This window comes from Onychostoma macrolepis, chromosome 05 (assembly GCF_012432095.1).
Source record: "Onychostoma macrolepis isolate SWU-2019 chromosome 05, ASM1243209v1, whole genome shotgun sequence".
NCBI classification, from domain to species: domain Eukaryota; kingdom Metazoa; phylum Chordata; class Actinopteri; order Cypriniformes; family Cyprinidae; genus Onychostoma; species Onychostoma macrolepis.
The window spans coordinates 22627586-22653597 of record NC_081159.1 but is presented as its reverse complement, the minus strand read 5'-3'; the positions used below and the strand labels follow the sequence as shown (position 1 = coordinate 22653597).

The window sequence follows — 26012 nt, the reverse complement described above, 5'->3', positions numbered from 1 at the left end:
TTCTAATTTTCTGAGATACTGATTTTGGGATTTTCCTTAGTTGTCAGTTATAATCATCAAAATTAAAAGAAATAAACATTTGAAATGTATCAGTCTGTGTGTAATGAATGAATATAATATACAAGTTTCACTTATTGAATGGAATTAGTGAAATAAATCAACTTTTTGATGATATTCTAATTATATGACCGGCACCTGTACTGTCCCTCTGCCATATCAAGTGCAAGGATAAAAATAAAACCGAATGATGAAAGAAACTAAGATTTTTGGTGCTGTGCAATAAATGGCTTGTTTTTTTTTTTGCAAATTCGAAAAGACTGCAAAACATCTAATTCAAATAGACTGATCCCTTGTATTTGGAATAAGGTGGCCACATTAACAATATTGAGTGAGTGATTAACATTAAGAAATGTCAAATTCTCAAATCATGTTAGGCTGCTGTGTTTTGCCTAATCCACTTCATTACTACATGTTTAGTAATCCAGATGAACAATTATAAGATTTTCTGAATTCTTAAACGAGCAGTAAATAACCGTTTATGCTGTCATTAATGACATTCTGTATACACACACAGTACAAACAGTGCCATTCTCTAAAACCCACACAATTTGTGTTGATAGATCAACGGATTTTCCCTAATCAAGTGTTTAATCTAGTGTTTCATCGTTTTCCTGTCAAACTGGTTTGTATCGTGACATCACACACTGGGGCAGGACAAGTCACGTGATCGATTCCCCTTCACCTGCAGCACCAGAGGCGGAAGACAGGTGTAAGTATCGGTACCAGGTAAGAAAGCGATGGTTTTTAATAATACATACATACATATATATATATATATATATATATTAGGTAAAAATATGTAGTCAACACTCCCACATATTGAGTGTAGATAATAAATACGCTCTTGCAGTGCAAAATTAGTTTGCGTCTATTCATTTTGGATGACTTCAGATCTTGTATGCATAGTTCCGTTTATTTCTTACTTGTTCTTTGTTGACAAGCTGGTTTAAAACCGCGTTAAGATCGTGTCATGCAACGCAGACTTTTTGCCGTCGTTTATAAAGTCACATTTTTGCTAGTTTTTAACTCGATTTTTAAGCTTGTTTGACCAGTGTGTAACTCGCTTGTTTATTTTTATTTCAGGTTGCTTTGTAAGGGGAAAAACACGGTTTTAAATTCACCCTGTAAGGCAATGTAACTACCGTACCCAGGTAAGACAGTTACTGACTTCAGAGTTTTGTAGTAGCCTATAAGGTTTGCAATTTTTTATGTAGAGATGCACGATATAACCTAATCGTGTTTGCACATATCAGGATTTGAATTGTGCATTTTTCAAAACGTAGATCATAACGTTGTAATTCCTACATTGACCAAAATATTTAAAACAATCGATTTGAATTGTTAAATGTAGTATAAATAATATTCATCATGTTGGTTATAATAGGCCATGGCATAACAGTAATTATTGGCTTATTGATATTAGGTAGAATTTAAATATCAATTAATCCTTTTATGTTGGTAAAAGATGTGCAAAGGACATGATGTCTGTATGACACAAGACTCTATAATAATGTAGATAACTTTTCTGATCCTCAGTTCACTCAGGCTGCTAGAAGAACCATCCCCATGTCTTTTGGAAACGGGTCAGCGTCCCACTTTGATTGGGTCCGCGATATGCCTCACTACGATCAGGTGCCCATCGGTTCACTGCCGTGGGGTCAGCAGGCCCCTTACCCACTTGGCGGTGAAGTGGCAGCATCCAGCTATGACAGTTTACCACCACCGCCTCTCCCCGAAAACCCTCCTGTTGGCCCAGATTTCTACCCGAGTGATGTTGAAGACCAGGTAGATGATGCCATGGACATCAAACCCGTCCGACGCTTCATTCCTGACTCTGTGAAGAACTTCTTCAGAGCCAGTGGCAACCAAGGCAGCAAGAAATGGACCTTTCCACCACCACCACCTGATGTCAACACCACCACCGAAGGCGTCCTGTGCTCTCCTCCACACTCACGTGCACCCTCACCTACAGCCCCCAGCTCTTACCTAGACCCTTATGGAGGGTCTGGAGGCAGCTACAATTCAAGGAAGGAGCAGGCAACATTATTAGGGGAGCCGCTGGAATCGGTTTCTGGACGCTCTTTGCAGACGGCTATGACTTACAGCGAGAAGGTGGAGGAATACAATCAGCGCTATGCGTATATGAAGTCCTGGGCTGGACTTTTGCGCATTTTGGGATGCGCAGAGTTGCTTTTGGGGGCTGCTGTTTTTGCATGCGTCTGTGCGTACGTGCACAAAGATAATGAGTGGTTTAATATGTTTGGTTACTCCATGCATTCGGTGTATGGGGGTATGTATGGGGGAACATCAATGGGTGGGATGTATGGAGGAACTGGAATGTCCTACTCGGGACCCTTGACTCCTTTTGTTATTGTGGTGGCTGGAATGGCCTGGATAGTGACCGTCATTCTAGTAGTGTTAGGCATGACCATGTATTATCGTACCATTCTACTAGACTCCAGCTGGTGGCCAATCACAGAGAGTGTGATAAACTTGGCGTTAGCGTTGCTCTACTTGTCAGCTGCAATTGTGTATGTGCGAGACACAGTCCGTGGAGGTCTCTGCTATTATCCACATTTCAATGCTGGTCCCAATGCAGGGTTTTGCCGAACAGAGGCTGGGCAGAATGCTGCCATCATCTTCCTTTTTCTCAACATGCTGTTGTATCTCGTGGGAGCAGGCGTGTGTCTGAAGCTGTGGAGACATGAAGCTGCAAGGATGCGCCGAGAGAGAATGGGTCAAGATGTAAAGTTCAAACCATTTGTTCTTTGATGCTGATGAACATAAAGTGAAATATAAAGCTCAGATGATTCAGTAATAGCGGTAAATCTAATTTGTTTGTTTTTCTGTTCTCATTCATATTTAGATGAAATCAGAAGGACTTCCACTCAATATGGTAAGCCATTGAATTTTAATAGTAAGAAGAACATGTTCAGATTTTAAAATCATTGTTGTAATGTACTATTTGTAATCTCAGATTGGTGCCGGCTCAAGTGTCTCTGTGCCCATCCAAACCGCTCCAGTAATGGCCAGTTCAGAATCTTATGATGGCAAACCTGTCAACCCAGTTATGATGGAACCAGAGATCTTAAGGGGGCATATTCCTGCTGGCCACATCCCCAAACCTGTGGTCATTGCAGACTATGTGGCGTGAGTTTCAAAGAATAGTTATGTTAAATATATTAACTCGATTTGAATTAAGTTCAGACACTAGCACGCATATATAGGACTGGTTATTGTTACCTCATGCTTTTTAATCTCTTATCGCTTTTCTATCTGAATGTTCGGTCTAATCTTTCTCCTCACAGGAAATATCCCACAATCCAGTCTGATGAGGAGAGAGAGCGATACAAGGCTGTGTTTAATGATCAATATGCAGAATATAAAGAGTTGCATGCTGAGGTTCAGGTCTTAACGCAGAAGTTTGAGGAGATGGATAATCTGATGAGGAATCTACCACAACAGCCTTCTAGCAAAATAGTAATTGTTTTAAATGGCAAATTCTTTCATAATTATTTTACTTGCGGGTTTTATGACCTTATATTATTTGAGAAACTGCATGGAATATTTGTAATTGAAAATTCATTTGTCACATCACCATTAAAATTAATTAGTTAAGACTCAAAGATGATTAAAACAGTGAAGAGCTGGTGACCAACCACAGTACAGTTCCTTTATACATTTATCTAAATATATTTCTCTAAAATCTTTTTATTAAAACAGAAATATTTTAGATATTAATCTTGGTTTTCCTCCCACAGGAGCAAGAGAGAATCAATAGCATTATTCAAGATTATAACAGAAAAAAGGCTGTAAGTACTGTTTAATATTGTTATCTATTCTACTTCTAGGAGTTTTAAAGTAATATACAGAATACACGTTAGGTATTTTACTTTTCCCAGAAAAGGTAAGCCATAACCTATGTCCTACAAGTTTCTTTGACCCATTTTAAAACCTTCATCTGCCTGTTGCCTTTCTACATTCTTTAGTCATTGCAAAAGACTGCGTTTGAGTTCCACAAACAGTAGAAACTGAAAAACTGGAAATGTTAGGGGGACATAAATGGAACTATTGACATGTCTACATACTTCCTGTCTGTGTGCGAGTGCACGCCAAAGATTACTTTACCTGTTTCTGGTTGTAGGACCCGACATACCAGGAGAAGAGGGAGAGATGTGAATATCTGAAGAGCAAACTTGCACACATAAAGCAGAAAATTCAGGAGTATGACAAAGTCATGGACTGGAATGATGGTTACAGCTAAACAGAACTCCTTTATACTTTATTCACAGAGGTTCCCAGAAAAGAAGCAACTGGCCGAAAGAAAATTGTCCATGGCTATACATTCAGGAATTAATGGAGTTTTTGGTTTGGTCTTGGTTGGTATTGAAATAATTTCATATTGAATTCAATAGAGCAGAAAAGTACAATGAAGTACCACTTCAAACCCAGCACTGAAAATGTTACCTTCTTTATTACTGATATATCATGTGGAGCAACATCAGCAATGTTTTAATCATATACTGTGTATTATATATGATATATATTTCTATATATACACTTTTTATTTTAGAAGTAGGTAATTTGAAGGAAATCACTGGAGTCTTTGAGCTTCCTGTAGTTAAGTGGAGATAAATAGCTCTCAAAATGGTATTTGTTTAAATAGCAGTATCTCTATAATGATCCTATTTTGCTTGGTATATTTATAGTTTTCCTAGTTTCATTTTCACTTTTTGTGTATTTTATACTGTACAGTCATGTGTGAGTCATATGTACATTATTTTTTTGTATTGCCATGTCCATCTACCTTCGATTTCATTATTTTTTTCATTGATACTGGAAGTGGATAAAATAAACAGGCCTGCCTCTACATTGTACTGGCAAGCATTTCCTTTTTGACAAAATAATTAACAAAATAATATAATACATGGCTCAGAGCATTATAGGTCTGCTGTTATAGTTGAACTGTAGTAAAGTAATGTACACTTTTACTGGCTTGACAGCTCTGAAGGTATCAGGTTACAAGCTGCAATGCACTCCAGTAAGAAAAGGTGCTCATATACCTTATGCCTCATGAATATTGAATACGGTGTGTAATAATCTAGAACAATCCTGCATTAATCATTGTTATCATTTGTATGGCAATTTATGGTAATTGAAACCATAATTACAGGTCTGAGCCATGTTGCACTAAGGAGATTCTGTCAATTAGCAAAGCTCTTACGAACAGCTTGCTTTTCATTTCTAATTAAATGATGACTGGGATGGATTTTAAAGATACTTCCCAGATTACAAGTGTGTGATTTGAGCAATCAGAAATTCCATTGGTCTTATACATACCTTGCAATTTATGCGTATGTTTTCGAATTATTACAGGCGTCTTAAGATAAATTTTTCCTTTGGTGTAGGGTAGAGATGGAGCAACGACTCCCATAAAATTTTGCAAAGCATTTAATTACTGTATATTTTCTGTTTTATTATATATATATATATAATTTTTTTTAAATGGCATTAGAGACAGAAATAACAGAAATTGTCTAAACTTCTAGTATAAATTATCTAACATAAAATTAACACAGTCTGAAAAGTAGCTAGTTTTAAACATAAAATGCGTCAAGACAATATTTTTGTAAAGCTATAGACGATATGTATTGTGAAAGTAGCTATGCAAATGAACCTGGCTCGTGACTCCGAGCCGCGCGCGCACAAGTTCAGGGCGGGGCTGCACCTGTGCAGGTGAGGATGGGGGGTGGCTGGATACACTGATGTGTTGTGATAGAAACGGCAGATCTATGAAACTCTCGGTATTCAGCGGGCGTTTCCTGGAGGCTGAGCGTCTTGCAGGTCCGTGAAATACTCTTGTAAGGAGCGAGGAAGGGTTACATCGCAGCCTGGCTGCGTCAAAATACGTTTTGACATTTACCAGATTTGACTGCTTTGGTAAGAGAGAGGGTGAGTTTCCGCGTTACGATTAATTTATTTTCTATTTTGTAATTTGTTTTTAAATATTCCCAGCTGCAATACCATAGCCCATTGTAGCCGATGTTGTTGTGTTTACTAATACGCAGCAGAACTTTAGGAAATTTAAATAATTGTACGCTAAGCGTCTTCTTTGTGTTTTTTGACAAACATGTTTTTCTGCAGACCTTCGTAATGTGGTTATTCATGTAAAGGCGTCAGGTGTCCTAATTCTGAGAATATTATGACGTATTTTTAATTTTTTTTTCGAATGTACACAAACTGAAGTAGCCTACCTACTGTAGGCCTACTGCTTTTTTTCACTTGACCTCAGCGTCGTTATAATATTCTCATATTTATTTGCTACAAATGAAAGTATGTTAGAAATCTGCAACTTATCCATACACAAAATAAATAAATTAAAAGTACAGTGATATTAAGTTGTTTTGCTACAACCTACTACAGCCAGGCTGCCATGTAACTCTAATTGTAAGCAACTGGACACATTTAAATTTAAACCAGAAAAAATTATTCATAGAAAATTCATAATACAGACTGAAAACTCTAAAAACGTTTTTAATCTCACAATAATATATTGAAAAGCATTACAATGGTCAGCCATATTTTTAATTAAAATTAAATATTATTATTATTTGTTTTTAATCCTAAACATTATTTTAGTGGTCATGATAGTGATTTTATATATCTTACTAGCTATACTGATGGTATTACAGGACAGCACTTGGTCCCTTTTTACAATTATGTAAAAAACAAATCACATTCTGATTACAGAGCCATTAATAACTAATGTAAAAGCCACTTTGTATCTGAAGTTGTATCACCATCTCTGTAGGCTATCTATATTAGATCAAGGCTTTTTGTTTTTATTTCCTCAACAGTGCATTATTATATCACATTGATTCATCAATAATGTTTTTTTCATTCTTACATTAGATTTCACCCGGATAACCCTGTGAAGTTTGTCCAGAAAGCTAACATCATGCCGAAAAAATCAAGTCGCCCTCCTGCATATGGCGGCAGACAGTAAGTTGCATATTAGAGAAAGCATGTAATCATCCATTATCAGTACAGACAAGTTTTCTTTATTGACCCTTTACTGCCTCACTGTAATGGTGTTATGACCTAAGCAGTGTTGTTTTAGTATCATTGATGTTTTATTATAGTTTTTGTTAATATTTTGAATTAGGTGAAGTTAGGTAGGTAAGTTAATTATTTTATTTCAAGTAAAGTGTTTTTATGGTTTTAGATTTAGTTTGAGTTAACTATAATAACCCTGGATCTGAATAAAGTTTTAAAACATAATTAGTTAATAGTTTTCCTTTTACTCATCCATATTATCTCACTTTGTCATTTAAGTCACCACCGATCCTCCCATCGCACACCTTCTTACCATCCTGATGAAATGCTTCACTTTTACCGCTGGACGTCACCCCCAGGTGTCATGAAGATTTTGTGCATCATCATCATCATTTTGTGTGTGGCTATGTTTGCCTGTGTAGCCTCCACACTGGCATGGGACTATGACGCCAGCGCCATGGGCCTCGGGGGTCTAGGGATGGGCAGTGGAGGCAGCTATGGCGGTGGAGCGTACGGTGGTGGAGCGTACGGCGGTGGGCTTGGTGGATATGGAGGAAGTTACGGTGGGGGTTATGGAGGTGGCACATACATGGACCCAAAATCAGGCAAGGGTTTCATCATAGCAATTGCGGCAATCACCTTTATCGCTGTGCTCATCATCTTCATCCTGGCGGTGTCGAGACAGAACGCTGCACAGTCTCCCTCATTCTATCTGGCCTCCATTATTATTTGTGCCATTCTGGCTGCACTCATGCTCATCGCCACCATCGTGTACCTGGTCGCTGTTAACCCCACCTCTCAGACGTCTGGATCCATGATGTATAATCAGATCTTGCAGCTGTGTGCACAATACCAGAACCAAGATCAGGCCTCTGGCATCTTCATCAATCAATATTTATACCACTACTGTGTAGTTGAGCCTGAAGAGGTGAGCATGTTCTCCTGAGCGGAAACCATTTTTATAATAATATTTGTTCAGTTCAGGTTGGCTATTATCAGACGCAACTTTTAATACCTTTTAATATCTTCCTTCTAGCTGTGATTCATACAAACACAGAAGCCAATCTGTTGTTGTTTATTTACAGTGCTATTTAAAGTGTTCTTTCTTTCTTTCTTTCTCTCTCTTCAAGGCCATTGCCGTTGTTCTTGGGTTTCTGGTTGTGGTCGGATTGATCATCTTACTTGTGTTCGCGGTGAAGACGCGAGGGCAGATCAGGAGATACGGCAGGGAGCGCGTTCTGTGGTATGACGTGAAGACCATCACCGACGGCCTCACGTCTCAAGGCATTGGGGAATGGGTAAGAATTTTCACTAGTAAATACCACAAAAGATATTTTTCATTTCCTGTTTCTGTTAGTTTTGTGTTTTGGATTTTTGATATCATGAAATTTAATACTGTTTGTAGCACTTAGGTTGTACTACTACTACTACTACTATATAATTACCAAGAATGCTTCTTGTTTTATTTTCAAGAGTTGCTATGTGGCGCCTGTAATTTCTCCACTGTTTTTAGGAGTATCGTTGGTCTAGAGCATAGCTATTAAGACTCTTCCATGAAGAGAAGTTTCAGAGCTAGATTTCCATGAAGCGGTGTTTTTATGTCTAGTTTCTGGGTGTGTCCTCTTATGCACTTTCACTTGATGGAAAGCATGATTATGACCAAAAATTCCATGATGAAACACGTGGAACAATTAATAGTGACTTAAACGTTTATAAACTGGTAGGTGGGAATTGTTAGACCAAAAACATTAGTTATTAGGTCACTTTGGCTTTGTTCTTACACAAATCACCATGTAAGCAGTGGTAGTTTTGTCCTTTGTGTCACGATGGTATTTGTGGAAGTGGTGGAACCGGTTTCGCCTGGCTTTAATGTTTGTCCAGACTATTTACCATACAAAAAGACGGCTGAGTGCGTTGGGGAAAAAGAGAAGCTCAAGTAAAAGAGGCCTACAGGACCACTTACAGGAGTTACAGACTACCAAATGATGAGTGAAAATGTTTTGAGACTACAAATGTTGTCATGCTGACTGTATGGAGCGGTGGGGTATTAAAAAAACACTTTGGAAAAACACCTTTTGATGCAATGTTAAGATTGCTACAAACAGGACTTGTAACAGTCAGTTTTTTTTGTTTTTTTTTAATTGTTAAATGCACATGATATTTCCAAACCATAAAAATGAAATATGAAACAGTTGAAGGATGAACTAAATATTTTTTTATATGGAATTGCCTGCATTAAAGTTATTTATTTATACAAAATGTCTAGATATAAACTCAGACTTGTTTTTCTTCAGGTTAACAATGTGTCTGGAGATCCAGAGGCTTTTGTCAATGACCGCAATGACCAAATCGGGGTTACACATCCAATGGTTCACAGCCAGAAACCAATTTATCTTCCAAGGTAGGTAATCTCAGTGCTTTTAAAGATTTTATTGCCAAAACAACAATACTTTTCATCCTTCTGTAGACTTTGTTCAGTGATTTTTGCCTTGATTGGGCTTGAATAAGTTTGATTAAATTTAGATATGAAATACATTTGTAGTGGCTGACTATAAAGATGATATCTGACTGTATGCAATTTCATAATCATGAATAAAATTGTAAGCAGAATGACCACATCTGTTAATCAGCTGACTCAAAATGATTGGTCTGCTCAATATTAGTCTGTCACTAGACTAGGTGCCACAGAGTGAAGGAATCCAGGAAATCTTGTCCCTGTATGAATAGGGCCTGGTGTATTTTGTTTTGTCATGAACGCGAATAACCAGTTTCACAAACAAACTATTGTGATCAGAAAGCTATTCTCACTCTGTCAGTTACAATCAAAATTGTAATAATATCACACCCAAGTTATTAACAGAATTTCTGTTGGTGTTATTGTTTTTTTAATTTAAATCAAAAGTGGTTCTGACGTGACCAGCTCTTTAAGTGGACTGAAGAGTAAACTAAGAGACTATGACACTGGAGAGTCTGGAGATGAGCTGGACAATAACTATCAAAGGTGAGGAAAATCTTTGAGTTATAGTTGGTAGTACTGGAGCACTTTAAAAAATACTCAGCATTTGTGAATTTTTGTAATCAGTAACACTCTTGTCATATTTCCCCCTTTACCTCTATTTTGTGCTGCCATGCTCTCAGTGAGTATCCTCCCATCATTAATGAGCAGGAGAGGCTCGAGTACAAGAGAGAGTTTGACAGAGACCACATGGAGTACAAGCATCTTCAGGCTGAGCTGGATGATATTAATCAGGGCTTGGCAGAAGCGGATCGAGAGCTGGATGGCTTACAGGAAGGCAGCCCACAGTTCATGGTATGTAATCTATAAAGTGAAACAAAAATTCACATGCTTAAGGTTATTGGTGGCATGTCTTGCAGTATAAAGTCACTTAATCTGGTTTTCACAGCATCTCTTTCACCTTTAAATAAAAATAAACTTCTTTAACAATATTAAGTATTAATTTAATAATATGTCTCCTGTTTTGATAAAATCATTGTTATTCAAATATGTTACATTCATATATATATATTACTCTTGTTTTTTCCCCTAAAAAGGATGCCATGGATGTATACAACAGGCTCAAAAGTTTGAAGAAGGTAAACTCTTTCAGATTAGAATATTGTGAATTGCATAATTTGTCACAGCTGTTAAAAAGAACTAATGTTTATAGTACATGATGATTATGACTTAAGTGTATTGGTGCAAATGTAAATGCTGACCCGTTTCCTTTCTCACAGTCTGCAGACTATCAGATGAAAAAGAAAAGGTGTAAACAGCTGAAGACAAAACTGTCCTTGATCAAAAGAAGGGTCAGCGACTATGACCACAGACAATAAATCGTGGCATTGGAAACTCAGGAGAGTATGTTATGTCACATGATATTTTTGGGACTTTACTGTATCTGTATTTCTGTATTAAAAATCTGTATCACTGTATTACTATCAAGAACTGTATGGCTGCTGGATGGCAGGTTTGATCCACTAAGCTTGATCAAAATATTGTGGTATCAATGAAGTATTTTGTTTTAATTTTTTTAAAGCTAGATGAAGTCTCCTTTTAACCTTTTATCTTTTGCCGCAGTCAAGTCAAAGTTAGTGTATCTTATATATGAGCAAGACTGTGACCACTGTTTGTTGTAGTTTTAGGGATCTTCAACCAAAGACATTCCAATGTTGATTGTTGTAATAACTTAGTGGATTTTCTTTTTTTTTAACTTTCATTTTTAAATTAATCTGTCACAAGAATAGCAATCTAGTTTTTTTTTTTTTTTTTTTTATGTACACACTTATAGAATAGGTGTGAATTCAATTTCAGTTATATCATTTGGTTCTTTAAGTCAATTCAGTCAAATTTATAGAGAATTCAACAATTTTATTATGGTGAATGTACAGTACATTTTTTGCTTGTTATTTGTGTACATAGTAAAATAAAGCCATTCAATTTCCAAATGTCGTCTTTTGTATTCATTTCAGCTTCTGAAATTAATTAAAGTGGGCAACTAAAAGCTAATCATAAACTGGTTTTATGGATCCATATGTGGAACATGTAGGCCCTCCCATAACTCGGAACTATTTCTCAGTTTTTGTACCGGAGGACATAACAAATCGACGGACAAGGGTTGCCCGAAAGTAAATACCGGGTGAATTGGATGGCTTTTATAGTCCACTGAGCAAGTTACATATTAAAATGTAATTAATTCAAAAATACAGTTTATAGACATTTTCCTGTATTTGCTGTTATAAGTTTAAAGTACGAAAATCTATACAACGTATAAGGGAGTCTCTGTGCGGAGATCAAATGCTGTTGAAACTGAGAGTACAAACGTTTCCGAATAACTCTACAACATTCCCCTAAAGAAAGCTTACTTTGTCTGTTGAAATTATAAACATGGATGAAGAACCAGAGAGAGCAAAACGCTGGGAAGGAGGATACGAACGAACATGGTGAGAAGTTGAGCTTTATGCTTACTTTAACTTGTGTGCGTTTTCAATTGAAATGCATTATTTATCTCAAATTGCCACCAAAAAGTGGTCATGGTTAATAAAATATATTTCCTAAATTATTATTTATACCGTCAATAATTGTATAAAACAGAAAGGTTCAGAAACTATGGCTAGTATGTTTGTAAGCGGCATCACAAGACGGGACATTCTAAAACGCTTAACGTGAAAAATGCTTAACGTGACTTTAACAACGACCGGGGAAAACCAAATTTCTGTCAAATTTTACTTATAATAAACACTTTCTGCTGTCAAAAAGAGCTCTTATTCCGCGTATAAAGTGAATAACTTCATGTTAAGCGTTCTCCACCCCTGCTGCATAGAAGTCTATTATAAGGAAACAGCTTAACGTAACGTACCTTAACAATGACCGGGGAAAACAAACTTCTGTCAAATTGTACTTATAATAAACACTTTCTGCTGTCAAAAAAGAGCTCTTATTCATCGTATAAAGTGAATAATATCACGTTAAGCTGTTTCCTTATAATGGACTTCTATGGGAGAGAAAACACTTAACGTGAAATTATTCACTTTATCTGTGGAATAAGGGCTCGCTTTTGACAGTAGTTAGTGTTTATTACAAGTAAGGTTTGACAGAAATTTGGGTTTCCCTGGTCGATGTTAAGCCACGTTAAGCGTTTTAGAATGTCCCCACAAGACCGTCAGACACTGACATTTATTAAAGCACATGAGAAATGAGAACAAAACACGTTACAGTGTTGCCAACCTAGCAATTTTGTTGCTAAATTGAGCAACTTTCCAGACTACCCTAGCAACTTTTTCTTCCAAAAGCACCTAGCAACAAATTTAGCTATTTTAAAAATTTATTTGGCAACTTTTAGCAACTTTTGATAAGTGACTCAGACAATAAAAAGGCACACATTTTCCATCCAAATTACACAAAAAGAGGAAACTAAAGATGCCTAGCAGTACACACCTCACATGAATTGACTTAGCTGCTATTTGCAATCCTTAAATTTTACAATAATAACAGTTGAATAATTGAATAATTGTTCATTCATGATGGACTTTGATAGACTTTGTTAGTAGCTTGTACCTGCGAAATTAATATTACACTGTAAGAAAGATAGAAAAGATACTAGTAATTTTCCAGGACATTATTCATTGTAAACCTGTTACCCGAAAACACAATATGTAATTTAAAATGCAGGTAAAAAACCAATACCATAATTCTTTCATATTGACATAGTAGATTGTGCACTATTTTTACAGACGTTTCTTAGAGTGTAGCATACTAACTAACTACTAATACACTGCTTAAAGCCCAAATCCTTGAAAGAGACTTTGTTAAAGCATAATTGTTGAGAATGTGTAGTATTTGTAGTTTACTAGCTATTAAAAAAAACTTAAATTGTAATCATTCAAAAATGTGTAAGTGTTCAATAATTCAATGTATTAAAAATACAGTTATTTATATTTTAATATTATACTATGCATATTATTTAAATAATATGCTAAAATAAACAAATCAAAATGAACATATTTAAAATATATTTTTTGCTGAGATTTGATGTTGTGACACAATTTTGCGTCATGATTACGCAATGACCATTTAGCAACTTTTAGCAACAAATCGACTTTCCTTTAGCAACTTTCTCTGAAAATTAGTTGGCAACACTGCACTGTAATGAGCAGTTGACATGTGTCTCTCTAGGGAGGTGCTGAAGGAGGATGAATCTGGATCTCTCAGAGCTACTGTGGAGGACATTCTTTTCCAGGCAAAGAGGAAAAGGTACAGCACTCAAATGCAAAATATAAATACCAGTTTGAGCTGATTGCATATTGCTTTGATATTCACTTGCAGTCTCTGTCACATTACAGAGTGTTTGAGAGTCATGGACAAGTTCGACTTGGGATGGTAAGATGCATTTTACTGTCCTCCATAGTTCTATCATTATTTTTTGTTGTCGGAGACGACTTATAATCATGCATATAATTTCCACCAAACCAGATGCGGCACCTCTTTGTGATCATTGATTCATCTAGATCAATGGAAGATCAAGACCTGAAGCCCAATAGGCTGACCTCAACCTTGAAGGTTAGTAGCACTGCATCCAAAGTGGCGTATGGAAGCTTGACATTATATGAAATGTGTCCGAACTGATTTCATTTTGCATTCTTCAGCTGATGGAGTATTTTGTAGAGGAATACTTTGACCAGAATCCAATCAGTCAGGTAATGCACTTGTATCTGTATCGGTCGGTGAGTGTTTACAGCGTGTGCAGCTTCTGTTAACTGTACCATATTGTCACAGGTAGGAATCATTACCACCAAGAATAAGAGGGCGGAGAAGCTCACTGATCTTGCAGGTTGATGCATTAGTATTATTTTTGTATGGTTTGAGAAGTTTTCTTTATTGTTATCTTCACTTGACATTATTTTACTCTTACCAGGGAACCCTAAGAAGCATATAGCAGCTCTGAAGAAAACCGTGGACTCCACATGTGTTGGCGAACCGTCTCTCTACAACTCTTTGAACTTGGCTATGCAGACTCTGAAGTAAGGCACATGTTCAGTGCGCAACACTTCCATCTGGAACTGAAATGTAACAGTGTTGCATACAGTGCTTCATAATCTACATATCCCTTTACCGCAGTGACCATATTTCTATTTTCATGCAGACACATGCCTGCTCATACAAGCAAAGAGATCCTGGTTGTTTTCAGCAGTCTTACCACCTGTGACCCAGCCAACATCTATGAGCTTATCAAAGTGAGATTGAATGATGTTAATGGCTGCATACCGCAATGGTTAGAATGTTTTGATGAACGCTGATTTCTTTGTGGTCTTGTGTTTTATTAAATCAACAGACTCTGAATGGTTTGAAGATCAGAGTGTCTGTGATCGGTCTGTCAGCAGAAGTTCGGGTGTGCACCATTCTCACAAGAGAAACTGGAGGTTGGTAGTCTTACTTTAACATGATTTTTCACTTGTATAATGTTTTCTAAATTCTGTTTGGCCCAATAGGATCCTACAATGTGATTCTGGATGAGAGTCATTTTAAAGAGTTGCTGATGCTGCATGTGAAGCCGCCTCCAGCCAGCTCCTCCTCAGAGTGCTCCCTCATTCGCATGGGTAATCACACAGTCATTGTCACCACATTTAAACAATTTAAATGGAGTAAAATGTTGAAAGTACAAGACCTACTACTGGTAGCTAAAAGCTTAGTCAAAAATTAGCCAACATGTTTAAGAAATGTGTAGAACTGGGAATATTCTGCTGTTTGTCATTTTATTTTGTATATATTTTTTTTATGTCTTCACTGCACTGTAAATGTAAAGCAGTCCAGGATTATTTTGTATTAGTATAAGCTACAATATATAATATGTATTCTTCCACAACATCTTTAATGTGCATAATAATTTGCTTAGGTTTCCCCCAGCATGTCATAGCCTCCATGTCTGATCAGGATGCCAAACCCTCGTTTAGCATGTCGTGAGTACAGTTTAAATCTTATGTTCTTACGCTCATCAATGCTGCATTTATTTAATCAAAAATACAGCAAAACGTAATCTTATTTAAAATAACTGTTTTAATATAATGTAATACAATATAATGGTAAAGCTGACCCTTCAGAAATCATTCTAATACGCTGATTGGGTGCTCAAGAAAGAATTCTTGTTATCATTAAAAACCGTTGTTCTGCTTTATATTTCTGTGGAAACCATGATATATATTTTTTTTCAGAATTTTATTGTTGAAAAGAATTTCCAAAAAATTAATTATCTTTACTGTCACTGTATCATTAATGTATAATTATATTATTTATAATTTGAAATATTTAGTATAGTTCATTTTCTAAAATATTTTAGGCACCTAGACAGCGCTGGTGAACCAGGACTCACTCTTGGCGGCTACTACTGCCCACAGTGCAGAGCCAAATACACTGAGCTGCCAGTGGAGTGTAAAGTGTGTGGTATGTTCTCAGCATGTTCCTGTTCTTCAGTCTGTACACTAATCTTCAGTGTGTTCAGTTCTCACAGTCTGTGTCTTCTCTCTGGTACAGGTCTGACTTTAGTTTCCGCTCCTCACCTGGCCCGTTCCTTCCATCACCTCTTCCCCCTTGAGGCCTTCCAGGAGACCCCACTGGAGGAGTATGAGGGCGAGAGGTGAGTTACACACTCACTCTGTCTCATTACAGCGTATATCATAGCATTAATCTATGTCTTTTCAGGTTCTGTGAAGCTTGCCAAGGAGAGTTGAAAGACAAAAGTGTAGGTTTTCCCATCTAAAATCTTTTGCATGGGAACATTAATGGTTTCTTGTTTAAATGACATTTAGCCTCCATGTTTTCTCCTCTCTGCAGGTGTTTACTTGTCTAGCATGTAAAAAAGTGTTCTGTGTGGAGTGTGATCTCTTCATTCACGACATACTGCACTGCTGTTCTGGCTGCATGCAGACTGACAGGACGTCCTGATGTATGATGGCCTCACTACAAGACATCTGTGAACTTCAGTACAAGTAGAAAATGAGAGATGCAGAAGAAAAAGAGGCCACAGATTCAGATTCTCAATGATTATTGAGGGTTAGCGTAACGAAAGCCAATGCTTGTCAGATCTTTGGCATCATATAGTTGTGCTCAAGCTGTAACTGTATGAAAGGGCGCCCCCTATGGGGAAAAGTGTCTCACTGGACCAAATGAAACCAGCATCAGAGAAAAACATTTTGTGCTGTTTTTTTCAGTGTCCTGTTTCTATTGAAGCCACGTGGTTGTAATAGATTTAACATGACAACTGTTTCTATATTTTGTTTCCTACATACCATGTTAATATACTTGCCTGTGCTCAATGACGCAATTCAGTTTTTTCCTTTTAAAACCGTACTGACTTTGCATGACTTGTTTTTGCAAACTAAATAATTATATATATATTGTATAAATGATTGCCGGTATATAAGTTTAAGGTGCTGTAGCAAAATGTCTTGATTTCTAGAGTTTAAAGAGTTGATTGCAAGGACAAAACAGTGTATGACAAAAATAAAAGATATTACAAAAGTAATCCAATTGACAAGAATTTCATTTCTATATGAAAGGTTGGAGACAGATGAGACTCTTAAATATGACCTTTACAAACAATGGTACAGCTATTCAAAAATATTCACCCCATATTCACAAATTCAGAATCACTTATTTCACACACTTTTAGCATATCAAAGTTCTTCTCAAAACTCTTACATATTAAACTGCGTAATAAAATGTATACGCCTATGACTTTGACATTCACAGTATAAGTGCTTCACAGTTCTGTATTTTTGTGCTGGTCATAGCGTCTGTGCAGCCAGGCCTTCAGTAGTGGGAGGTTCTTGTCCATCCAGCGAATGTTCTCTTCAATGTTCTCCAGGGCTTGCTGAATACATCTCAGTTCTGCTCCTGTCTCAGTCCGCAAGGAACTGAAGAAACTACGAATCTGATGAAGCGGAGAAACACATCGTGTAATGAAGGATCAGATTTGTTTTAGGTCAAGACCAACTGATGAAAGCTCCTAATTATTTGTTGTCCTTATTATTTGTATAAAAACCCCAATACCTACCTCAGCTAGCATTTCTCTGGTGGAATACTGGTTGGTCACTCCCACTACCATGTGCGCTATAGAGTGTGAGCCAAGATCAAACCTATAAACAAATATCTGTAGTCATTAAAAGGCTCAGAATATAACACTTATGTGTGTCTAATTAAATCAGTATCTTACTTCTTAATCAGGGAGTCCCAGTTAGCTTTTAAAAAGTCCCATGCGTGTTTATAGGCCTTAGGATTTTTACTGACTGAAGTCACAACATATGGCAGATCCTGAGCCTTCATCACCTCTCCCACCAGACTCTGCTCCATCATCCTGACGCAAATGAAGGTCGACATGAGTAACTATTCTTATTTTCCTAAACTGATGTATATCTGAATGTCTCACCATTTCAGCTTGTGATCAAGAGGGCTGGTCGTGAGGGCCATCTTTATCCTACTCTTCATCGAGACGTACATGGACTCCTTGTACTTCTCAAACAAGAAATCCCAGCCATCCTCAGTCCGGGCACCAACAGAAAACACAGCCATAGTAACATCATTAGGAAGACTAGAGGCAAAAAATTCATTAATTAAGTGAGGAAAAAAGAAAACATGCTATTACTTTTCCAGAGTTTTCAATGGTAACAGTGTAGACCAAAGTTTTCATTGTTTCCGAAAGGAAAGAAAATGATGACCTCTCACCTCATATTCCCATCCGAATCCCTCCACTGGTTGAAGAGCTGTGTAGCGGTGCTGACACAGTGAGGATGACCCCGCACACAGCCGAACAGGAGCAGGTAGCTGCGCAGCATCCTCTGAGACACAGAGCCATCATCAGTCCACGACTGCTGGTCTATGAGCTTCCTGAACAGCTGCAGTATGTAGCCCTGGACCACAGCGAGAGAACCAGCATTAGTTACACATCTACAGCAGGGAACAAGGCATGGGGAGTTTATTTATACAACTCCTTTCATGCAAAATGGTAATTTAATATGCTTTACATAATCACAATAAAGAGTTGATAAACTTTTGAAAAACAAACAAACAAAAATAACTAACAAGGGCTTTCACACTTTTTAAACAACACATTTCCATGACTTTTCCAGTGGTCAGGATTATTTAAGAATCACATAACAAAGAGAACTTTTCTAGCCAGTTAAATACTTTAGAAATTAGCATAACTAGAAAACTCTATATTAATTACAGAAATTGTCCATGACATTTTAAAAATGTATTTAACTTCCAGGATGATCTGGAATTCTCTAGGCCAGAAATCACAATTGATGACAATTTTTCCATACCAAATTTCATAATGTATACTACTGTTCAAAAGTTTGGCATCAGTAAGATATTTTGAAAAAGTAATTAATACTTATAATGCACTGGATTGATTAAAAGTGACAGTATAACATTTACACATTATCTATTCCAAATAAATTCTGTTTCCACAAAAATATTAAGGAGCACTATTGTTTTCAACATTGATAATAATAAGAAATGTTTCTTAAGCACTAAATCAGCATATTAGAGTGATTTCTGAAAGATCACTTGACACTGAAGACTGAATGGCTGCTGAAAATTCAGCTTTACAATCACAGGAATGAATTATTCTATATTAAAACAAACAAACAGAAAGGTTATTTTAAATTGTAATAATATTTCACAATATTACTGTTTTTACTGCACTATTGAATTATTTTTACAGAGTGTCTATTTACACTAAATGCAAATAGCCCGCCTTGTTGGCAGAGACCATTTACACTAACTTCGCCCACCAATGTGTGATTGGGCTAGTCAAGATTACAAAAGACAGTCAGCAGTCATTAGCTCTAGTGGCGGAGATGGTAAAACATGTGTTGTGCTCATTTTGTCGCGATCGACCCAGGTTTGAATCTATAAATCTATTTATTTTCAATAAAATAAAAGGAAATAATCAAAAAGTTGAAAATAAAGTAACGGGTAGGGTTAGGAGGGCTTTATTGTCCCAATAAGGTGGCATGCATTTAATAATTTGAATTAAAATGAAAATTTACATTAAAACTTATTGCATAATGTTTTATAATGTACCACAATACTGAGGTGCAGATAATTTGCCACTATTTGCAATAAGTAGTATAAATAGCAGAAAATCCTGCTACTTTAACATAGTGTAAATAGAATCTATAGCTATTTGCACTTAGTGCAAATAGCCGCTGCCTTTTTTTATTGAATTATCTATTATTAAATGTCAAGATACGTTTCAGTTTTATTCTCTGAATTGCACAGACTGAAAAGAAGCTGATTTCAAATCTGAATCCTGAATGAATTAATCCACAAGCTAGGATGATCACCGTGTTCACTGACTGACCTTCATCTGGTTCTCCAGCTCCACCATGTCTCTCTTCTCCATCAGTTTGTACAGAGGTACAAGCTCACTGAAGCCCTGTGTCACTGGCATAATCTCAGTTTCCTTGCTTAGGTACAGGGTCAGGTCTAAAGCCTTATCCAGCGGAAGCTTACCAACACTGTCCAGAACACATGGAGGGAGGATGATTTTAAATCATTTTTATTGTATGATCTGCAGTACTTCAAATTTACTTGTTTGACTCCTGAGTCTTGATACATTTTCATCCCGCTGACCAATAAGAGCACATACTGTACGCAGATGAATGAGGACTGACCTGACCAGCTGGAAGGCGTTGTTGATGAGGCTGGCCCGGTCATTGCTGCTGAGCGCTGTGTGATTGTGTTTGAGCAGCGTGATGAGGTCATCCCAGCCAGAACCCTCATAGTGCACAATGTAATATCCACTCATGTCCACATTAAACTTGATCCAGTCCACCTCCTCCGGCAGATACAGAACATCTATGACGACATACACACAGAAATCTACAGTGCTACAGTGTTCTATGGATGATCTTTCAGTCTTTGTGTTGATTAGAGATGTGTAAACACTGACATTAAAAACTTTAAAACAAATGAATGTAAATTATTATCAAAACAATATATTATAAAATATGATTTAATAATATTAGCACAAAATGTGTAATATTATTCAATAGTTCTATTAAAACAAATACCTGTTTTGGTCTTAAGCAGGAAGCGGTGTACTGTGGTTGAGTCGCTGGTAATGTAAGTCAACGGAACGTGCCACAGAAAGCTGTAAGATCAAGAATTTACAACCAAGTGTATAAAAAAAAAAAAAGAGTCTGAAAATAAATCAATAAATCTTTATAAAGCCTTGTACACAAAGAGGGCCTTGCTGTGACAAAGCAAATGGAAATTTATTCATTTTCAGCAAGAGTTCACGATCACTGGCAATGTGTCTCCTGTGAGATACTGTTGTTGAATATCTGCATGGCAGAGACATTTGTTATTGTGAGTGATTTTACTTGGTAAATTATTTATATCTGTACACACACACGGATATAATCATAAAAAAATGATGTGTGGAAAACCATGTCAAAAATTGAGTGACTTGGATTCATACATCGATAATAATTCATCTTGTTCACGATATGTATGATTCACTGCTGCCCCACCGTTTTAGCTGCAAGAAAACTCACATCTTATTTTGACTGCAATACATGTCAATTGTGACAGCATTTTTAACCTCTGGTGTTGCTGGTGGTCAAAAATGACTGTTTTTTTGTACTATATTTCAACTTAAATTGTGGTAAATCTCGAATGCTTTGGACGCAGACTTAAGTTTGGTCTCTTTTTAAATTAGACGCCTGACCAATTAGTGCTGAAATGAGAAATGTTTAAAAAGTGAAAAGTGAAAAATGTACAGAAATACTATTTTAAAATGTTATATCAAATATATATTTTCCAAAACATGTTTTACTCTGAAACTGCTAGAGTTGTGTTCCAAATTTGAGGTTGATATCACCAAAAAAGAAAAATTTGCGGTCATTTTTACCACAAACAAATACATGTGTGACTATTTTTTTCAGGACCATTTAAACTTTTCAAATCATGGCCATGATTTTTTTTTTTTTTTTTTTTGGTGTGTGTAAATGACTGTACAGCACCAGAGGGCTAAAAGTATAAACCCTGAATAAATCATATAAAAAATAAAATCACTATCAGTATCAGTATCACAGGCATAGAAATTAAGAAACGGTCAAAAACCTGGATGTTTGTGAGGGGTCATCACTCTTGAGGTAACGCTCTTGACTTAGTCTGACTTCGCGACCTTTGACCTCCACCGTAATGAGTGGAAAGCCCTCCTGCAATGTCCATGTCTCCATCATAGCCTTAACATCCAGCTCATCCTCAGAGTGCCATTTCTAAACGATAAAATATCACAGAAGTACATGACGACACCACTTAAAAACAGGGTAAAGAGAGTTCAGATTAATGATTAACAAAGTAACCCACAGAAGCTCCAGAGTGTGAGACTGAGCGCTGGCAGGACTCATCACCCTTCAGTCTGCCTTCATCCAGACCATCAGAGTCACACACCTAGAACAGAGAGAGACACTCACTACTATATCATGAGACAGTTTGATCCTGTACTCCTAAAAACTTGGTGAAATTTTGTGAGCAAAAAAGGTCCATTGTCAGTACTAGTGTAGCAAGAAGCACAGCTCACAAAGAAGTCTTTTTTTAAATGAGCAGCTTTCTTTTGGATAATGTGGCAAATTTGCTTAACTAACTATGGTTGCATGGAATGATGACTGATGACTGGATTTCACCTGGGAAACTTAACAGGTAAATGTTAAGCATCTGCATCACACATGTCATTTGTACTCACATTAGTCAGACTTTCCCACAGGTTACTATTGACCGTATTCTGGTAACTGTAGCGTTTTAGGTATTTCACAATGCCCAATTTAAACGCATCCGGGGTCAGAAACTCTCTCAGCATGTTCAGAATACAAGCCCCCTGAAATGACATTAACAATTGTAAAATGGTTTTAAAAGCTTTTGAAAGAGTATAACATCTTGCAGAGGAAAACTCTCCAAAGTTTGATTATGCACCTTGTCATAGGAAACATCATCAAACATTTCCTGTATCTGAGCAGGGTTCTCCACCGGTGTGGACACTGGGTGAGAGGAGCTCAAGGAGTCTACCTCCATGGCCTCAAAACACTTGCCTAAGAAATAATCTTCCTGTGGCACAAGGAAAATTGGGCTTTATATTAGCAAAGATCTTCATCCAGCTCATGCTAAGTGCTTTTAAAATTATGATCATGAAAATAAAAAGCTTTTTACAAAAACGTACAACTTGCAGTTCAGGATTGGTGATGTTGACAGACACAAACTCCATGAACTTGGCAAAACCTTCATTCAGCCACAGATCATTCCACCACTGCATGGTCACCAGGTTTCCAAACCACTGACAAGAACAAGACAAAGAATTAACAATTCGTTCATTAACCACAGCAACATAATAATAATAACTAGAATACATCCCATAATAGTTAACTGATGTCATAAGTTCACCTGATGGGCCAGTTCATGGGCAATAATCATCGTGATGCCCAGCTTGTCAGAAGCAGAAGACTTGTGGGGGTCAAAAAGAAGGCCTGATTCCCGGTAGGTGGTCAGACCCCAATTCTCCATCGCTCCAGACTGGAAGTCTGGGATAGCAGCAAGATCTACAGAGCAGATTATATAAATGGTGAACTCAGAAACATGCCTTTTGCATTTTAAGTAGTAGACGAAATGCCCATGTGGAGCTAACCCTGTTTAGGTAGAGGGTATGGAATGTCAAAGTAGTCGTCATAGAAGTCAAGCAGTTTCACTGCAGCATCCAGAGCAAACTCTGCCTGGTCAATCTTCTCTGGCACAGCATACACTGAAATCTGAATTCGCATCAAATAAATACATTTATAGAGTATCACAAAAAGTGATAATTGGTGGAGGTGGGATATTATAGTACATAAGGGCTTGGTTTGGTTTAATGAGATAAGACGGATCATCTTCTAACCTGGACTCCATGCTGACTCGTCTTGCTGATAGATAGAAAGTCAGAGACAATGAAGGCCACCAGGTATGTGCTCATCTTAACACTCACATCAAACTGGTCCTCAAACAGGCCGCCTGGCAGCTCTAATGTTCTAAGCTGGAGTAAAGAAAAAAATAAAAATAAGAGTAGGCTCAAAAGAAGAATCTGAGTCTCCAATAGCAGATTAATAGTTCATGCACTTTATGATTTATTCAGGTTTTAGTCAGAAAACAGCAGGATTGATCAATGGAGGTTCTATGGATATTATAACAACACCTTAGGCATGTTTGAGAGGGCAATATGCTTTGCTTCTCTGCGAATCCGCACGGAAAAGTTGGCTTTGAAGGCAGGTTCGTCAAAACAGGGAAAAGCTGCCCGGGCACTAGTCGGCTCAAACTGTGTGGAAGCCACAACCCTGGGAATGTGAATGGCACAACATCAGATTATTACTTCTAAAACAAAAAAAAAAGATAAATCACTTTCAGAGCCACTCAGAGAGATATTGGCTATGCTTACATAAGGGTTCTCACCTGAGGTCTCCCTTACTGGTGCGATATGTGCTTTTGTAAAATCCATGAAAGCTCTCAGAGAGGTTGGCGGCAAACTCCAGTTGAATTGAATATACATGGCCTCTCTTCAGCAGTGCATGCTCAGATATAAGTGCAATCTGTTGGAAGTATGGGTACTCTAGCACCTTTAGGGCCTGTAGCTGACCTATGTCTGATGCTAGCAACCTTGCATTGGAGATATGAAGATCCTTGCTGTGCAGTATGATAGTCTTGGTGTTTTCGAGAACCTCAATTTGGATCTGCACCATTCCAGTAAAGTCTAAACTTGTGAGGTTGGGGTGGATAAGGAGATGGTAATGAAGGGGAGATACTGTGTCTGGAAGCCTCATTTTGTTCCATGGGAATGGTTCTCCATTGGTTGATGTGGGGAATGAAGTGGACTTTTGAGTGACTGCAGCCCAGAGATGAATGGGCAAAACAATGAGATTCACAAGCAGAGCAAAGCGAATCATGACTGCCCAATACTACACTGTAGGGGAAAAGGGAGAAAAAATGTATTATAAGCCCTGATAATACAACACAAGCTCATAAGCTCAACATGGGCTTGATTACTTTGGACAAGTTCCGTTTTCGTCATTGTTTAAAAATAATTTAGTGAGAAAGTGTATAATGCACTTATACACTGCATATCCCCTCTTGTAGAAATCTAATTTCTCCGAATCGGTTCTTTCGAACAATTCGTTTAGTCATATTCTGTTTAAACCATCCAACTAAAGCCATATGTTGCACTTTTACTGATTATGTAATTAATAAGAGTGTCTATTGTAATTTCACATGTCCAATGTCTGTTAGTTGCGCATATGATTCTGATAAAAAAAAAAAAAAAACATCATTTACAGAAAAAACGCTTTTTAATATTATTTGTTAAAACCAACGCCGTTTCGCACGTGTTAAGAATGTCATGCAGCAAAATGCTCTACTTAGCTAACCGGTTTCCAACTCATTAGGCTACTACATGTTAAGAGAGCGACAGTTCAGACATTGTTGACCTGTTTTGTGAACCATTTCAACAGAAATTAAAAAGATCCGACTCAAAAGAAAGGACAAGGCGAATGCGTCAGACATTTGTCTAACAGCATTTGTAGTTGGAAATAATCTTTTGATCAAATTCGCGGTAAATTTAATGAAAATTCTACATTCGGTCATGCACTACGCCAACGTCTTGTACTGTGATGTAAACCGAAACAGCACTGCGCGTGCAATGAGATTAACCAAAAGTCAGCTGTACGGTATTGTCACGCCAGAATTAACGTTCAAGTTTATTTTCATATCACAGAATACTTACGACTACGAACTACGCTTTTCAGTTAAAATCCTCGATGTGTTCAAAATGAATCCAGGTTTGGTTTAGCTGAGCATTCAAATCAATGAATGTGAAAGTGAAAATACAATTCTTCAACATTTGCATCATGGGAAGTTGTTTTTTAAATTAAAGGCGCTGCTCTAACCGATTAGCTGCAAGACAATTTAAATGTAAATTTAAGGTAACACTATAAAACAAATATAATCAGTGTATAAAGTTGCATTTCGAGTAACCATGTAGACGCATGTTGCCAGATCCTCCCCCACAGTTCCCCAGTCTTCAACCTGAACCTTCAAATGCCATCAGGAAGACTGTACTGTATACTGTGATATTGTAATTGAATATATGAATGAATAATTTATTTTGTTTTAAAATAATTTATATATATATATATATATATATAATTATATATCTATATTAGGGGTGTCAACGTTAATGCATGCGATTAATCTAAAATTATTAATGCGTTAATATTTTTTTTAACGCAAATTAATCATTTGATAAGGTTAGACCCCAACTTCTTCCCGTCATCGCAGCGCTGAAGGTTATCTATTATTGTGTGATGAGGGTACAGCG

The 26012-nt window shown here is 37.1% G+C and overlaps 4 protein-coding genes across 7 annotated transcripts; 3 read left to right on the top strand and 1 right to left on the bottom strand.

Annotated features, from left to right (window-relative positions):
- The first annotated feature begins 661 nt into the window (after positions 1-661).
- Positions 662-4930, top strand: marveld2b (MARVEL domain containing 2b). 2 transcript variants are annotated; one of them, XM_058777313.1, is made up of 8 exons: positions 662-786; positions 1144-1211; positions 1597-2805; positions 2927-2956; positions 3038-3210; positions 3369-3540; positions 3822-3872; positions 4205-4930. In XM_058777313.1, exons 3-8 carry the CDS (start codon positions 1627-1629, stop codon positions 4322-4324), a joined length of 1725 nt encoding a protein of 574 aa, XP_058633296.1. In that variant the 5' UTR covers positions 662-786; positions 1144-1211; positions 1597-1626; the 3' UTR covers positions 4325-4930. The 2 variants fall into 2 exon arrangements, with proteins under 2 accessions (XP_058633296.1, XP_058633297.1); XM_058777314.1 differs by lacking the exon at positions 662-786 and adding an exon at positions 871-956.
- An 856-nt stretch (positions 4931-5786) lies between these two features.
- Positions 5787-11556, top strand: oclnb (occludin b). 2 transcript variants are annotated; one of them, XM_058777316.1, is made up of 9 exons: positions 5787-6000; positions 6973-7062; positions 7396-8044; positions 8247-8414; positions 9411-9517; positions 10019-10117; positions 10255-10426; positions 10669-10710; positions 10852-11556. In XM_058777316.1, the coding sequence occupies exons 2-9, from the start codon at positions 7019-7021 to the stop codon at positions 10948-10950; spliced, it is 1380 nt and encodes a 459-aa protein (XP_058633299.1). In that variant the 5' UTR covers positions 5787-6000; positions 6973-7018; the 3' UTR covers positions 10951-11556. The 2 variants fall into 2 exon arrangements, with proteins under 2 accessions (XP_058633299.1, XP_058633298.1); XM_058777315.1 differs by having other exon boundaries at positions 5788-6012.
- A 128-nt stretch (positions 11557-11684) lies between these two features.
- On the top strand, positions 11685-17091 carry gtf2h2 (general transcription factor IIH, polypeptide 2). 2 transcript variants are annotated; one of them, XM_058777089.1, is made up of 15 exons: positions 11685-12057; positions 13790-13867; positions 13957-13993; positions 14087-14173; positions 14260-14310; positions 14390-14444; positions 14529-14634; positions 14757-14847; positions 14946-15033; positions 15103-15210; positions 15507-15570; positions 15948-16051; positions 16142-16244; positions 16289-16349; positions 16442-17091. In XM_058777089.1, exons 1-15 carry the CDS (start codon positions 12002-12004, stop codon positions 16550-16552), a joined length of 1200 nt encoding a protein of 399 aa, XP_058633072.1. In that variant the 5' UTR covers positions 11685-12001; the 3' UTR covers positions 16553-17091. The 2 variants fall into 2 exon arrangements, with proteins under 2 accessions (XP_058633072.1, XP_058633073.1); XM_058777090.1 differs by having other exon boundaries at positions 11686-12057; positions 16310-16349; positions 16442-17088.
- A 41-nt stretch (positions 17092-17132) lies between these two features.
- Positions 17133-25603, bottom strand: erap1b (endoplasmic reticulum aminopeptidase 1b). Its single transcript, XM_058777087.1, has 19 exons — positions 25419-25603; positions 24095-24602; positions 23841-23979; positions 23547-23681; positions 23301-23421; positions 23060-23214; positions 22839-22952; positions 22595-22726; positions 22368-22499; positions 21992-22075; positions 21743-21900; positions 20689-20768; positions 20290-20473; positions 19977-20133; positions 18332-18516; positions 18036-18197; positions 17823-17963; positions 17664-17745; positions 17133-17540 (listed from the first exon to the last, which is right to left on the bottom strand). The coding sequence occupies exons 2-19, from the start codon at positions 24583-24585 to the stop codon at positions 17370-17372; spliced, it is 2823 nt and encodes a 940-aa protein (XP_058633070.1). The 5' UTR covers positions 24586-24602; positions 25419-25603; the 3' UTR covers positions 17133-17369.
- Between the last annotated feature and the right edge of the window lie 409 nt (positions 25604-26012).